The sequence below is a fragment of the Eucyclogobius newberryi genome, unplaced genomic scaffold (assembly GCF_026437365.1).
Source record: "Eucyclogobius newberryi isolate DKJ021-1_F unplaced genomic scaffold, fEucNew1.0.hap1 SCAF_7, whole genome shotgun sequence".
Taxonomy (NCBI): domain Eukaryota; kingdom Metazoa; phylum Chordata; class Actinopteri; order Gobiiformes; family Gobiidae; genus Eucyclogobius; species Eucyclogobius newberryi.
In genome coordinates, this window is record NW_027316389.1 from 16,793,553 (window position 1) to 16,810,097 (window position 16,545).

The following is a 16,545-nucleotide window of genomic DNA, read 5'->3' on the forward strand; positions in this document are numbered from 1 at the left end:
CACTTTGAATTGCCTTGTGTATGAAATGTGCTCTACAAATAAACTTGCCTTGCCTTATACAATCTTTAAATAACCTGTACATCATTTAGACATTTTGGACTACTTTCTGAAACATGACTTATATCTATGGAAAACAAAGAAAAGTAGTTCAGTCCTGATTTTAGCAAATAGCAAAATTCCCATTTTCCCCAGGGATTTAAGTAGTTTAATAAGAAACAAAAAAGAAAACAATACGTTCAAAATTGAAATGTATTTTAGTGAAGGCAATTCAAGCACCATAAGTATCAGAATGTGAAATGACCCCGGATTAGGCAACCACTTAATGATGTCACAAGTTAAAACAGACCATTTTCAGATCTGGAGAAGGTGACAGCACATGCAGGGATCAAACAAAACTCTAGGCATGTTTTTGATGAGGAAACGATATGACAAATGTTCAAAAAAGTTGCTTTAGTATAACCTTTAACACTTCACTCTCACAGATCATGTATTTCCTCTGTCAGAGACCAGGAAGCAAACATCACCTGGCCTCTGATGAAATGTCCTCTGCTCCATCAGGTTCCATCAGGTTCCATCAGGTTCCATCAGGCTCCATCAGGCTCCATCGGGCTCCATCAGGTTCCATCAGGTTCCATCAGGTTCCATCAGGCTCCATCAGGCTCTATCGGGCTCCATCAGGTTCCATCAGGTTCCATCAGGTTCCATCAGGTTCCATCAGGCTCCATCAGGCTCTATCGGGCTCCATCAGGTTCCATCAGGTTCCATCAGGCTCCATCATGTTCCATCAGGCTCCATCAGGCTCTATCGGGCTCCATCAGGTTCCATCAGGCTCCATCAGGCTCCATCAGGCTCCATCGGACTCCATCGGGCTCCATCAGGTTCCATCAGGTTCCATCAGGCTCCATCAGGCTCCATCGGACTCCATCGGGCTCCGTCAGGCCCCGTCAGGCTCTGGAGGTTCCTGGAGGTGGCTGGAGCAGTAGAATTGCTCTGGAGCTGGGTGGTCATGTCCATCGGGTGTCACATCCCACAGACAAATGCATGGTTGACTGAGGCGGACAGGACCAAGAGATCAGATAAGCAGAGGTGGGTAGAGTAGCCAAAAATGTACTCAAGTAAGAGTAACTGTCAGCATGCAGTGATTTATAATTTGAAGTGAAAGTATTTGGAAGGATGAAACAATACAATGTACAACATCTGGCATTTTCAATGGATGGACACAGAAACGAGAAACTAATCTTCAGTGAAGGAGCAGTGCAAGAAATGTTCAAATAATTTAATATTGTAAACATAAAACTTGTGTCACTTATAGACTTACTCACAGTGGGAAGAAGATCCACAACTTTTACTCAAGTAAAAGTACTGTTACTTCAAACAAAACATTTGTCAAGTAGGAAGTAAAAGTATGCAGTCCAAAACTACTCTGTACCAAAAGTACCCATTTCTAGTGAATGTAACCGAGTATACCCACCTCTGCAAACAAGGTCAGTGACAGCACCATCATGTGGCACAAAACAACCAGTACGTGGAAAAAAATGGCTTTAGATGATTTATATTATTGTAAAATCTGATACATCATTACATCGAGCCTGTTACACTGTGATCAGTAAGTACATTGTGACTAAACAGTGATTATTCAAAATTTAAGGATTGGCTATTTCACAAAACAAAGTAAGCAGCAGAAATGAATGAGCACACATCTCCACACGTTTTTTTTCCCCTGACACATTCATTTCACAGTTAACAATGGAGACTTTTCATAAAATCCCTTGTATTTTCATCTAAAATAACAGTTAGTGTAATAGTTTAATTGATCTGGGTTTGCTAAAACTGAATTCTCACAAGCATTCTGGACATTCAATTACCCGTATTGATGTTTAATAATTAAATTGAACAGTTTTTATTTTACTATTAGTTCTCTTCACTCATGTAGTCACTTTAGAGGCCAGGAAAGTATAATCTACTGAGATGAAGATGCTTATAGATTTTATTTTAATGTGAAATATACGTATGTGCCAAAAGAAGGCACATTGTCATGACAGCGAGGAGTACAACAGAAAATTTAACAGACAGTGGACTTTCTAATGTTAACAGACGATTGTCAACATGTTATTGCTTCTACTGAGAATGAAATGTAATTCACAGTTTATGAACATTAGCTGAAATAATCATTATCAAAACATAAATATTATATCTTACTTTGTACATACCATTTTCTTTGAGCTGCACAGATGAAACCATATTATTAATAATAACATTTGGACTCAAGAAGAGAGAAAAGACTTATTAAACTAAAAGAGGCTGCACAAAATGACACTGACCATTTCACGTAATAATCTGTGAGTTATCTACAGTGGGTTTCCTTTATCTGCTCATGCTTATCTTTTATTCTAGGGTCACATCAATAAAATTCACCATCACTTATATAAATTCATAAACAAACTCTTAATAAAACACAAAAGTGAATACAATTCCTTTCTTAACATCCATTAATCATAAACCTAGACATTTTAGAGAGCAGAAAAAACATTGAAAACATTGTATTTTTGGAGTGTGGGACAGTCTTGACTTGCAGTTTTTGAGTTTTGTAGGTGGATTGTTGATGCAATATCAGCATTTGATCCGGTTTTCTTCCCTTCAGATATTTAAAAATCTGCTCCTCCTCCCATGGATTAATGATAATCTCTGAATATATTATAAATCTACCTTTCTTCATACCCTATGGAGAAAATGAAGTCTGTTTGAGAACATTAGAAACAGTTGACGGCCCTTGCACTGAGAGCCTATAACACAGGAAACTCCCAGCTCGTGTGCGACCCTTTGCCTGCTCGGCGAGGAGTCTGGGGTCCAGTGGAGGAGCTCCGCACTGGGGCTCAGCGGGCAGCAGGTTTAGCCAACAGTAACGGTCGCTGGTATGTGTCCTGGTCCTCCTGCTCCTCACGATCATGAGGACGCGCCGGCGTCAGGGGGAGGGGAGAGGGCTTCACTGCTGGGCTGGAGGAGGTCTAGAGCAGTGAGCTGGGGCTCTCGGGGGCCAGGGAAGGAGGGGGGTCTGTGGCAGAGCTGTGGTGCAGAGGCAGAATGTCATAGTGGCTCTTGAGGTGGCTCTGGAGGGCTCCGGACCGCGGCAGGTCGTAAGGGCTCTGGGAGAAACCCGTGGCCATCCCATTAGGTCCCTGGAGAACACTCACTGCCGGTTCTGTCATGACAACATGAGCGGAGAAATACAGGAGTGTAAGAGAGGCGTTCAGACAGGTTTCAGTGGGATCAAACTATGAATTGATTAAACCTTGAATGATTGCGATTACTCAAGTCACATGTAATCATAAGAACTAAAAAATTATAACTGTGAGTAATCGATTACAATATCAGTTAAATCTATGTTCCAAAAAGTAAAACTACACGTAAAGTATTTTCATCTGACTGTTTATAAGACAAAGTTTGGTTTCATAAAGCTATTCTTGTGAATGTAGTTTGGTCATAGTGCCAACAAACAATAATGGTAACACTAGAATTGGATGCCGTTACATCCTTTTACTGGTACAACCAATAAAGATGACGGTCCATCCAGGCCACAGGCTCACTCACCCACTTCATACACAGTCCTGGTGGCACTGCCCAGGAGCGTGGCTGTCCCTCCAAAGGGCACCTCTCTGTGGGACGGGGACTTCACCTCCACGTAGCTGCTCTCTGAGAGTTTACAGAGTCCTGGGGGGTCTCTGATGGTGGCGTAGGGGTTATCCGAGTTTAGAGAACACGAGCCTTTAATGTAATCTGCACACAGACGAAAGTATTTAATTACTACCTTTATAAATCCACACACATTGCACAATACAATTACATACAAATATATGTGTGTTTTACAAGGTAGTAGTGTGTTTCAAATCCATTTCCAAATAAAAGATTGACAACTGACAGGAAACCCCTAAATGTAGCAGTTTAGTCAAAGAACGCAAATATTTAAGATAAACTGACAAATCTGTAGATTTTTGTCCAGCTCCACACAACAGGTGAAGTTGATTTTCCAAGTTGTGCTACCATTTATGTGCATTTTCTTTATTTGGAAAAACATATTGCTGACCACATGAATGCAGCATTAGTCACATTATACATGTATGGAGAGTCATGACAATGTTTCACCTTACATTTTTGTGTATAATACCTCTGAAAGGCAAGCCCGGGTCTGCAGGGGTGTAGGTGCATTGCAACTTCATTTACAAATGACATGACATGACATGAAATGTGTAATATGTGCACGCCGTTGAAACATGAATGCACTGTCAGTTTGGTCATAATCCAGGCCTACAAATGGTGACAAATCTAATAGAAATACAAAATTCTGTGTTTAGGATTAGAGTATTCCCTTGATTAAAATCATATTGGGGATTATAACCTTGGAGCTCATCCTCACCTGTGCCAATTCACTCTGGGATGAAACTAAAGGGACATTTCCATAAATCTGCACAAAATGGCCTGTTCACAGAAACATGAAAGACTGTCCAAGAGAAAAAAAGGGTCTAGTTGTATTTCTTTTGTGTCCAACAGGTGACTAATGAAGGTGTGAGATGTTCAGAGCCAAAGGAGGGGGATTTAGGGGCTGGTCTCATCTTCCTGATAAGAGGCTCATTAGAGCGGGCAGCAGACCCCGGCATGCCCCTCGCCACCGGCTGGGCGCTCAGTGTGGGAGAGTAAATGACGGATCGGGCACGCGGCCACAGAGAGCAATTACTGCTGGAACAAAACCTGAGCCCTCGGTGCTCTGGTCCAGGGAGCACCCACTTTACACATAAATCACAAAGATATGAGCATGGGATTTAGCACAGGAATAGAATTTCAACTGAAGCAGGAACTCAGCAGTCAAATTGATACAAAGCCAGCACCAGAACATACTGTGAAAGACTTCTATTGTCAATATTATGAAAAGACTGTTCGTAAAAGTTAAATTGGGTGATAAGGAAGTGTAGCGCGCTATATAACTTGGATTCAGTGGTCCGGTCAAGTGTTTGGGTGAAATCTCAGAGAGTGAATGCTAAGCTGTTACATGCACTTGCTGAATATAATGAAAGTGTCCACTAACCAAAAGCTTGCTGGTTCAATCCACTCAGACAGGCTCTTGTATTAGACAGAATAGTGTAACGTGAAATGCGGATGAGAGTAGAGAAGACACTCAGCAAAGTGTCAGAGCCGGAAAATACGGATTGATATGACATATTGCATGTATTTTTAAAGGTTTTGTTCTTTCTTGTTAAAATGAAGCATATTGCATCCATCATATAGGCTTCTCAGTGTTTTAAGTTAAGTTTTTGTTGTTTTCATGTATTCTTTTTTTTCGTAAGTGTTATTATTGCTATTTTATGGTCTCATGATTTGCTTTGATTTGACTGAATTTATTGTTTTGGGACTAGTAAGATCAAATTGAGCTTAATTTACCTGTTGTAGTTTCTTGTTGTTTAGTGTTCGTGCAGCACTTTGGAAAGAGTTTGCGTTTATAAAATGTTCTATAATAAATGTATATATAAATAAAGACGATTTTTGCAAAATTTATTTGAAACAATTTGTCACACCACTGAGGCCAGCGCTTTGTGTGGCTGCCAATCAGCCCCTGGACATCTGTGGCCGCAGTAGGGATGGGACGAAAAACAATAACATAGTTCATCACGATAAAAAGGGAAGACAATAATCGTTTGTGGCAAATGTATAATCGCGTATATTTGCCAACAAAGATAATCACCATTATACCACCAGATTGTGCATACATCTTTTCATTTTCACTTATAAGAAAGGACAATACCCTACATGGAACATATTCATATTCAAATTATGATTAATATACACAACATGTTAAACTAATCATATTTATTATGGCATTAACATTACTCACAATTATTTTTGTCATGATAATCTTGTCCCATGCTAAGCTACAGTAGCTTACAGCGACTAGGAGAGGCAGTTATCCAGTAAATGTCATTATTACTGGCAGAATGAATGTGTGTGAACTGTGTAAATGTAGAAGTTGGTGGTGACTGGAGAGGCTGTGCCAGTCAGCTCCAGCTTGTGTGCGATTTAAAACTTAAATGTTCCTTTACTTATGCATGTTTAATGAAGGACTAATGTGAAACACTTTGAGAAGCTGTGTTTTGATAATTTATGTATTTTAACACTACCACTGAATGTCAAACAGGCTAAGCGTGATTATGTCTACAACAGCTAAGTATTATTCAGTGCAATAACTAGTAACAACTTCAGTCTGCCTTCTGATGAAATTAGTTGTGTTCTCACATTAATATGAAATATACTGTACCTTTCCTGGCCCCCCTCTGTATGGTGGTATCCCCCTGTTGCACATCTGCAACACATGAAACATTTAGTTATAAATATGATTGTGTGCAATGTTGCATGTTCATAATCATATCGACGCCGCGGGGCCTTTTCCAGACGGCAGAGCAGAGTGTGAGACGGCATAGTGTTTGATGTGTACATGGATGTTGCTTCACACCAGGAAGCACAAGATGTCACATGTGGGAGGAATTCGTCTGTGGTAACTGTTATAGACACTCACAAACTGCCCAATCTAATGAGCACAAATCCCAACAATCTTCAGACCTAGTTTATTTTCAAATCTCTGAAGTAAGCTGCTATTAGGGGCGGGCAATACTCCCCAAAAATACAGTAGTCATAATGTAGTCATCTGGACACTGAGAGAAACAAGACGTTTCGACTCTCAACAAAGAGTCTCAAGCTACAGATTAGGGCACTTCTTGGGCTCTGTGTTTTAAAGTACTTTCCCCCCAGCTTATGTTGTAGGTGATGGTTAGAGTCAAAGAGCAGGTACTGATCTGTTTGTGTAGGTTTCCTATATACTTCAATCTGGAGTTCCTGTCCTCTCTTCTGATATAGGAACAATCAAGAAAGGCCAAGCAGTTCAACCTTAGCGTCTTTCCTTGTAAACCTGATATTCGGCTCCACAGCATTGATGTGTTCTGAGAACGCTTCCGGCTCTTGTTTCTTGATTGAAGTATCCACCAGCTCAGAGGGTGAGAGGAAGGAGGATAAACATGTCCAGAATGCTCTCTCAGCCTATGGTTACCCCACTTAGGCTCTTAACAAAGTGAAAAGAGACAAAAAGCAAGACAAAATGGAAACAGAACCAAGAAGTCAAGAGACCAAGAGTCTCTGTCCCGTATTTGTCTGGACTGTCTGAAAAACGAAAAAGGATTTTAGATAGCACAAAATCCCTGTTTATTTCAAACCGGGCAACATGAGACGAAAACTGGTTCTTCCTAAGGACAAGACGCCGACACAAAAACAGACCAATGTAGTGAATTCAATCCAATGCAGTGAGAAAAGTCGTGAAGAGCAATTTCAGGACCCCAGACCGCTGTGTATCTTCATCTTAAACCAACAAACCACTTCTTTTGAAAACAGTCAGGTCAAGATTCTAAGCAGGTGAAGAGACAGTTTGAAAGAGGAGAACATTTTGTTTATGTTTTAAAAGAGACAGGAATGGAGGTTTAAGGTTCCATCTTCCGGGATTGTACAGCAGCATTTTGAAGCCATGAGCGAGCTATCATCAGGATGTTCCGCTCGGAGGGCAGGGATTACTCAGAGTAGGTGAAACACTTGAGTTCTCAGACCAAATCCGTTGATTGAGAATGTTTTTCTAAAACAGTGTCCAGATGAATGAAACTACGTTCAATCTTTTTTCTACAATTTAGATTTGATCACATTTCATGCAATTAGTATCATCTGTCATTAAGGGGTAAAAGAAAGTCATAATCCTCTTCTTAGAGTACACACTTCACTGCAATTGGTTAGATCCATCTGTCATTTGCTCAAAGCAGGACAGAAGTTTATGAGTAGGAGGAGTGGGTGAGGAAAGTGTCTAGGTTTGAACATAAAGCTGCATTAAACAGAGGATTGTTTATAATATCGCTCAGCTCTATTTCTTGTTTGTTTTTCTGACATTTTTGTTCCACACTTGTTCCTAAATGTTACTGTAAGTAGCAAACTAGGGTAAAACTTTTCAACTCATTCCCAGTATTGTGGCTTGTTGTAACAGGAAGGGCAGCTCGAGTCAAAAGGTGTCTTATAGCTTGGGCTTTACATCTCATTTAAAAGAATGCTATCTTTGTTACCAGTACGTAAAATGGCGTTTCTTGCTCTATCCATGGGTTTCAGAGGGATGGAAAAAAACAAATATTATATCATGCCGTTTAGTGGTTTAGTGGTTATCTCATCTGTGTTTTTTTTTACAATATTCTCAGCAGTTGTCTTGTAACTGGAAGGTTGGCAGTTCAAATCATGCTCTAACCAGTCTTAGTGTGCATATTATGAAAACACTTCACCTGCATTGCTTGTGTGTGTCATTGGTGGACTTTGCATATCTTTGCACTTGTATTAACAGAGAGGACATTTTGAGTAGAATTAGTATGACTGACCAGACCACACACTTTTCTCATACGCGCAGCACTCTCCTGAGTAAATATTTTATTAGACTAAATTTACTGTCAGCCTCGGCAGACGCAGCGCAGCGTTTGACCTCGTGCACACCATCATAGAGAGATTTGTCCACTAGTTGAAGCTAATGAGCTTTTGGTGGCCCCTATTCACCCAGGCACGCCGCTTCCACTGCTCCGCTCGAATATCTTATCAAATTCAGTGCAAAGGTTGTGTCTAACAAGAATGGCTGGCTTCATCTTCATTCACGGAGGCTTATGTCCACCAGCCTATAAGCCGCTGACCTTGGAGCTGTGTTTCTAATGTGGTGCATGGATGAGAGCGCAGTGTCCCTAAAGAGAGCAGACACTGACCTATGTCGCTGAGGTTGCAGTAGGCTCTCCATTCAGATCCACTCCTGCCTTTCAGAGTGCTCGACTGTGGAGAGAGACACGTGAGGACAGGACATTAGTCTGGAGTGTGGAGAGAGTACAGCATTCAATCGCATTTATTTAGACTAGTATGAACGTTTGTTTTCTACTGTTTGTGTATGAAGTAGGGCTGTTACTGTTGATTGGTTTTAGTTCGTCAGACGATTGTTTCTTTTGTACATTGAGACTTTTTAAATACATTATCAATCAAATAAAAGTTGTTGTGGCGTCAGCAGGGTTCTAGATGGAGAATATACGAATAAAAAGTATGATTAATACAAATCAGTAATTGTTTATTCAAGGTCTTTTTGTATGTGTTTTAGAGGCTAACAATTAAGATGATTAAAATATGACAATAGTCGATAAATAGTTGCAACGCGTTTAATGCCATTTTAAGGCAAAGCAATTAAATATGTATGGAAACAAGCAGGCGACAGACCCTCTACCAGAAAAGTTACATAATACACAGTTAATATACTGGCTGTCCAAAAAAGTGGACTTGGATTCAACTAAATAAATAAATGCGAGCCTCCTGCTGGATAACTGCTGCAGGTGATGATCTTTCAGCTGCAACACAGTATTTAAACCCAACTGATGCAGTGAGCGGCTTCTCATTTCTGAAAAAAACTATGTGGAAAGACATATCCCGTGGTCATGGAAAAGGTGTCAGTGCGTTTGAGAAGGGTCAAATCATTGGCATTGAGCAGAGAAAACATCTAAAGAGAAGCAGAAACTAATATACAGCAGATGTGAACCCCGGTGAGAGAGTTTGGGACGAGCTGGAGAAGGCTCTGTGCAGTGGTCACTCTCTGACATCATCAATACAAGATAAAGAAAATAATGTAACACTGGATGGAATAAAAATGTTTAACTATTTATAAGCTTATTGAAACTATGCCACAGTGAGTGTGTGTTGTAATCAAAGCTAAAGGTGCTCCTACTAAATGTTAGGCTGTGTATCTATTGTATCGTATTTGTTTGGCAAAGTCAAGAAATTATGTCTAATGTCCATTTTTGCTTTTCAGTGGATAGTGTAGTACAACAATTAGTGAATGTCTTTATTAGCTTTGCTTTCTGATGCTTTCCTAAACGACATGATCTTTACACTTGGAGTGACCTTCAGGGTTAGGGTGCCGTCCAGACCACTGGAGATGGTGGACACCACGTTGCACTGAGCCACAGTGTGGTAGCTGGGGTTAGAGAAGCACGGAGCCTCGCTGTCGTTCTGCCCGGGGATGACCTCTGAGGGGCTGGGGCGCATGGCCACAGTGCTGCCACACTCTGAAACACAGGGTCATCACAGCACACCTCAGCTATTTAACCTGGGCAGCCATCCCAAATCAAACCCCAGCCTATCATAAAGGTCCTGGTTTGAGTGCAGTACTGTGCTAGTTTGGGATTAGTTCTGTGTTAAGTTCTAGTTTTGTTTTGTGTGAGTTAAGTATGAATTCACCCACTGGACCAGGGTTCCTCCAATTTGGGAGACAAGCAAATCCACTCACAGTAAAGATGTTTTATAATTGTTCAGTGCAATTTGGGTTAATTTTTTTTTTTGCTAAAAAGTTACTTGGAGTTTCAAGTCAAGATATATTAGTTTTGTACTTCTTGAAGTTGAAAACTGCTCCATCAAGAGACTCTGAATTGCTCTGGCTGATCAGACTGTAATAATGAGCTCAGTTCAGTTCCTTTTATTCTACCTCAGAGATAATAGAAAACTACACGCAGACCATTATAATATATTAAACATAGATGTGAAGACTGCTCATAGAACATATGGGTAATCATACAGGATATTAAATATGTGATGAATGTTAAGAGTGTCTCCTTAACAACCCAACAATACTGAAAACATTGTTCAATGTTGCTTTTGTGTATACACTTTAATATTGTTGTGAACCCTCCAGGATCATTATTTAGGCATGTGCACTAAAGCAAACTATTTCATCTCTTCTTGTTTGAATCGTAAATTGTGGTCACAAAATAGAAACCATAAAGAGTATTTGAGCATAATCTTGAAAAATGGGAAACATTGTTTTTGCATCGGAACATTCTTCTTCTTCTTGTCCCTTCTTCTTGGGACCAACCCCCCTATTTTTCACCCAGTGAACATCGACAAAAAGTCAAGAAAATTTGCACACGTCTAAAAATCGGGCCTCTCTACATTCTGGTTTCTAACATTATTATTATTTTTTTACAAATGTACAAAAAATGCACCGAGAGAGTGAACTTTGGGGCAGAGATAGATAGTGACAAGGGAAGTAAAAAATATGATTACGTCTACGTAGTGTCGCCCATATTGGATCAAAATGTACTAAGCATAACTCTGGATTTTTCCAAATGTTGTACTTTTACAAACTCCTCCTCGGGCGTTGGTGTTGTTGGGACATCAAAAGTTATCCAAATTATTTTGATATCTTTTCACTGTCACTGGAAGCCGGAAACTAGCTAGAATTTCATGGATGCTAAAACTAGAATCAAAACTAGACACTAGAAAGAAAGATTGAAGTTTATTAAATTACTTGTTTAATACCCTAACTATTTGTTCATTATGAACTCAGTCTTTGTTCATGCTTATGCAGATTATTTTTTGTGTTTGTGTTACTGAATAATAGGCTTGTATATTAAAACACGTCTATAATCATTGTAGTATTGAAATTAGTATTAAGTATTCTAGAATCTATCTATAGTTACATTTACTTTTAAACTTGGTAATGGAGGGAAATGGTACTTTCTGACACCATATGTTTATTTCTAGTAAAGATGTATTTGATTGAAGGGAGTGTCTACAGAGCCGCGGCGCGCGGGCGAAACTGCATGGGTTTTTTGTGCCGCGGCTCCTGAAACTGCTGGGCTATTTGACCGCACCGGATCAGGGTCAGGGTCAGGGTTAGGGTCAGGGTTAGTGTTAAGGTTAGGGTCAGGGTCAGGGTTAAGGTTAGGGTAAGGGTTAAGGTTAAGGTTAGGGTTAGGGTTAGGGTTAGGGTTAGGGTTAGGGTTAGGGTTAGGGTCAGGGTCAGGGTTAAGGTTAGGGTCAGGGTTAAGGTTAGGGTTAGGGTTAGGGTCAGGGTCAGGGTTAAGGTTAGGGTCAGGGTTAAGGTTAGGGTTAGGGTTAGGGTTAAGGTTAAGGTTAAGGTTAAGGTTAGGGTCAGGGTTAGGATTAGGGTTAGGGTTAGGGTCAGGGTTAAGGTTAAGGTTAAGGTTAGGGTTAAGTTTAGGGTCAGGGTTAAGGTTAGGGTTAGGGTTAGGGTTAGGGTTAGCCATGAGGCTATATGGCAGTGCCGCGGCTCCTGAAACTGCTGGGCCATTTGACCGCGCCGCGGCTCTGCAACCACGGCCTTGATTCAACAGTATTCTTTGGTTCCTCTTCTCACTGTGAGTCTACAAATGACACTAACTTTTGTTGACAAGGGACAAAAACTTTTTGTTGACAATATAAATTTGTGTTTCTTGCATCGCTCCTTCAGATATATTATTTATTTCATGTTTTGTCGGCTCGATTTCATCAACTCATAAATCAGACTTTAATACATTTTACATCCAAACATTTGCTCAATACTCAAGCAATAGTTTCTCTTTTCCCTTTTTACTCTGAACCACTATATTTTACTTCAACTTGAGTTATATATATATATATATATATATATTTTTTTTTTAAATAACGTTTTACTTATTCTACACACCTCAGCATGTACAAAACCTTCTAACCCTGTTGTTTAGGCCTCTTAATCATGTTCTAAAATCCATGTAATTCTGGCTTTGGCTCAGAAATGCTTCAAAATCCAGAGTTGCCTGTTCATATCACCAAAGTGTTCATATCACCTCGCTGAAGTGTTCATATCACCGAAGTGTTCATATCACCTCGCTAAAGTGTTCATATCACCAAAGTGTTCATATCACCTCGCTGAGGTGTTCATATCACCGAAGTGTTCATATCACCTCGCTAAAGTGTTCATATCACCAAAGTGTTCATATCACCTCGCTGAAGTGTTCATATCACCGAAGTGTTCATATCACCTCGCTAAAGTGTTCATATCACCAAAGTGTTCATATCACCTCGCTGAAGTGTTCATATCACCGAAGTGTTCATATCACCTCGCTAAAGTGTTCATATCACCAAAGTGTTCATATCACCTCGCTAAAGTGTTCATATCACCGAAGTGTTCATATCACCTCGCTGAAGTGTTCATATCACCGAAGTGTTCATATCACCTCGCTAAAGTGTTCATATCACCGAAGTGTTCATATCACCAAAGTGTTCATATCACCTCGCTGAAGTGTTCATATCACCGAAGTGTTCATATCACCTCGCTAAAGTGTTCATATCACCAAAGTGTTCATATCACCTCGCTGAAGTGTTCATATCACCGAAGTGTTCATATCACCTCGCTGAGGTGTTCATATCACCGAAGTGTTCATATCACCTCGCTGAAGTGTTCATATCACCGAAGTGTTCATATCACCTCGCTAAAGTGTTCATATCACCGAAGTGTTCATATCACCTCGCTGAAGTGTTCATATCACCGAAGTGTTCGTATCACCAAAGTGTTCATATCACCTCGCTGAGGTGTTCATATCACCGAAGTGTTCGTATCACCAAAGTGTTCATATCACCTCGCTGAAGTGTTCATATCACCGAAGTGTTCATATCACCTCGCTGAAGTGTTCATATCACCGAAGTGTTCATATCACCTCGCTGAAGTGTTCATATCACCTCGCTGAAGTGTTCATATCACCTCGCTGAAGTGTTCATATCACCGAAGTGTTCATATCACCTCGCTGAAGTGTTCATATCACCTCGCTGAAGTGTTCATATCACCTCGCTGAAGTGTTCATATCACCGAAGTGTTCATATCACCTCGCTAAAGTGTTCATATCGCTGAAGTGCTGTCTTGTTTAGCCCTATTTGTAGTCATAACCAGGTGCTAATGCTGCAGATTTCATACATATTTGAGCAGTCGTACCGGACAAAGAATAGTCGGTGTTGGTGATGTGCATGGCCTGAGAGTAGGAGACGCTGGGCTGGATCTCTTGGCCTTTGTCCCTCTGCCTCTGCCGGTACCACACAAAGAGACTGAGCAGCGCCATGACGATGAGCAGGAGGAAGATGACGCCCATGACAGCACCCGCGGACTGGCGCTCCGAGCTGCGCGCTGGGCTGATTTTTGTGTACGGGTTCTGCTCCTCCATCATCAAAGCTGCTGCAGGCATAACAAGGTCACGGTGTGAAAAGGGCGAGGTCAAACGCTGATTGCTCCTCAAGTGCCTACAATGTTAATTACATGTCTGATTTAACGCTGAAGGATGTCTGTAAAACGTGGTAAACTACTAATAGAGATACAACTATGAACCATGTAATTTGTGCTTAGTTAAGGTTGGCAGTTTAATCAACGCTAATTGCCGTTGTGTTCTTGGGCAAAACACTTCTCGCTTGTTGGCTGTGTGGGTTATGGAGCTCAACAGTCCAACCCAATTTGAAGCCGCCAAGGCTTTGGAAGTACATTTCCCATTCATACACTTTTCGAAAAAGACGCGCCAACCAAATAAGTGGTGACTAATGTAGCTGGTTTCAGTCCAAAAAGCACATAATAACATTAACAGATATTAAATAAAATTATAGGTCTTGTGGTCATCAGTTATCGCTGATCCACCACTCTCTCGCTCTCACAAGCCCTTTGGTACATCATAAATATCCACATGGATTCACTTCAGGTGCATGCACAGTTTTAGAAGAGCTTTTTTCAAGTGGTGAAGTGAAACTGGGGTGGACCACCCAAGTGCAGCCAGTCAGAGAGCTGCTTTTTTGGTTCTTACTTCCTGCTTGAAGAGAAATAAAAGACTTTATTCTTAAATGCAGACAGCGTGAAGCAGCTTTATTTTATCACAAAATGCTGCTTTTACAATATACTCTTTGAGTTGAAACACAAAAAACTCATTTACAAAAAAAAAGTCAAGTACCCAAAAATGATTATGTGAAAAATGAATGGAAAAGTACTTCCAGAACCTCGAAGTGGGCGGTTACTGTTGAAAGCCATCTTTATATGAATGTTCTATATCCAAGTCTGTAAAGTCCTTTGAGGCGACTGTGACTGTGATTCTGTGCTGGCGTAAGGAAAGTGAATCGAATTGAATCACCTTGGTCACAGCGGATTCCTTTATACCCGGAGCTGCAGTAGCACGTTCCCGTCACATAGTCGCAGGTCGCGTTATTCAGGCACTCGCAGAGCTGCTGGCACCCATATCCAAATGTCCCCGCCGGGCACTCTGCAAAGGAGGAGAGCCTGCATTACCACCCCCATCAAATGAAAGCACTTAGCCAGCCCAGCCAGGCGTTTATGAGCACACGCAGTCACTCCAAAACTGAAATTTGCCGGGCTTATACTCAACTCTGCTCGCAGTTGGTACCGACAAAACCAGTTCGACATGCACACTGCCCGTTGATGTGGTCGCAGTCCGCTCCATTTTGGCACCGGCACACCTCGGCACAGTCGCGGCCGTAGAAGCCAGAGGGACAGCCTGGGTGAAAATATGAAGAAAGAGAAAGAGATGAGCTACACAGAAACAGACATAGTCAAGGTCATGAAAATCAATGATTGTCTCTGCAGGAAATGTTGGGAGGGTCAAAAAGAATGATTGGATGGAAATCAAAGGTTTCAGCACAAAACAATGGCAATGGATTGACAGGCAAATAGCATCTAGAAAATGACATTTCTATGCATGTGACAATGAACTACATCGCTCAAGGTAGACAGATGATGGAATTTGAATTAGTGGAGTTGGAGATGATGTCTATACTGTCCCTGCAAGAATGACTGGAATCTGTAATGACTAACGTAAAGTGTGCTCTTCTGACATATGGGAGAAGAACTCAAAGAAAATATATTGTTGTAAAAAGTTTTCTGACACGAGCCTACGACCTGCTTACTACCTGAGATGTTATTTCTATGCATGTTCCACAGTATGACATTTACCTTATCTCTCTTGTATATTCAAATACAAGCATTTTTATTGCTCAAAATGCTGAAAAACATCTATTCTTAGTGTGAATGGACTCAGCTCCCCACAGATCTGACCTGCAACTTAGCATCACGTTCTTGTCTCCATGGAAATGAGTATCATACATTAAAATGCCATGCATAGAAAATTCTAGGCAAAGCAAAAGAATTTCCACAGGGACTAGCAGTTTGCCAGAAAAGGTGATTTCTTGTTATGTTCCTTTCCAACATGAGGGCAACAAGAATTACAAGACAACTATGTGTTTTCAAACTGTAAATACCTATAAATCTCCTGATTCTTGAAACGTACTGTCCCCAAAACTAAAAACTTTATCAATAATGTTATAACACATTATTACGTTTTTGGCGGGTATATATTATGGCTTTTGTCAAAAATAATAACGCGACTGATATATATTCTGTCCCATTTTGAGCAGCAGCCACTAGATGTCAGTGTGCATCCAGACTCACGCTGTGTGCAGTAGAGTCCCGTCCAGCCCGGGCTGCACCTGCACTCGCCGCCATAGGCACTGCACTGGGCTCCGTTGTGACAGTTACACGAGTTCAGACAGTCGGGGCCCCAGTGACCGGAGGGACAGGCTGCAGGGGCCACAAACACACCACACTTAGCCCATATTGTCCCGACACACTCCACAGCACATCACATTTCCATCCACGTGGGATTA

The 16,545-nt window shown here is 41.0% G+C and overlaps 2 protein-coding genes across 2 annotated transcripts in view; both read right to left on the minus strand.

The window, feature by feature from the left end:
- Window positions 1–1,969: 1,969 nt before the first annotated feature.
- The window catches only part of megf11 (multiple EGF-like-domains 11), a 128,286-nt gene continuing 113,710 nt past the window's right edge, over window positions 1,970–16,545 (minus strand). Inside the window, exons 18-26 of the mRNA XM_072434606.1 lie at window positions 16,331–16,459; window positions 15,252–15,380; window positions 15,000–15,128; window positions 13,829–14,065; window positions 9,985–10,148; window positions 8,811–8,874; window positions 6,302–6,346; window positions 3,589–3,774; window positions 1,970–3,199 (exon numbers count right to left, since the gene is read on the minus strand). Coding sequence (XP_072290707.1) covers window positions 3,006–3,199; window positions 3,589–3,774; window positions 6,302–6,346; window positions 8,811–8,874; window positions 9,985–10,148; window positions 13,829–14,065; window positions 15,000–15,128; window positions 15,252–15,380; window positions 16,331–16,459 — 1,277 coding nt within the window. The 3' untranslated portion in view covers window positions 1,970–3,005. The remainder of the gene's footprint in view (window positions 3,200–3,588; window positions 3,775–6,301; window positions 6,347–8,810; window positions 8,875–9,984; window positions 10,149–13,828; window positions 14,066–14,999; window positions 15,129–15,251; window positions 15,381–16,330; window positions 16,460–16,545) is intronic.
- rpl4 (ribosomal protein L4) overlaps window positions 12,441–16,545 on the minus strand; it is a 132,736-nt gene continuing 128,631 nt past the window's right edge. Inside the window, exon 11 of the mRNA XM_072434604.1 lies at window positions 12,441–12,463. The gene's annotated coding sequence lies outside the window, so the exon portion shown is untranslated. The remainder of the gene's footprint in view (window positions 12,464–16,545) is intronic.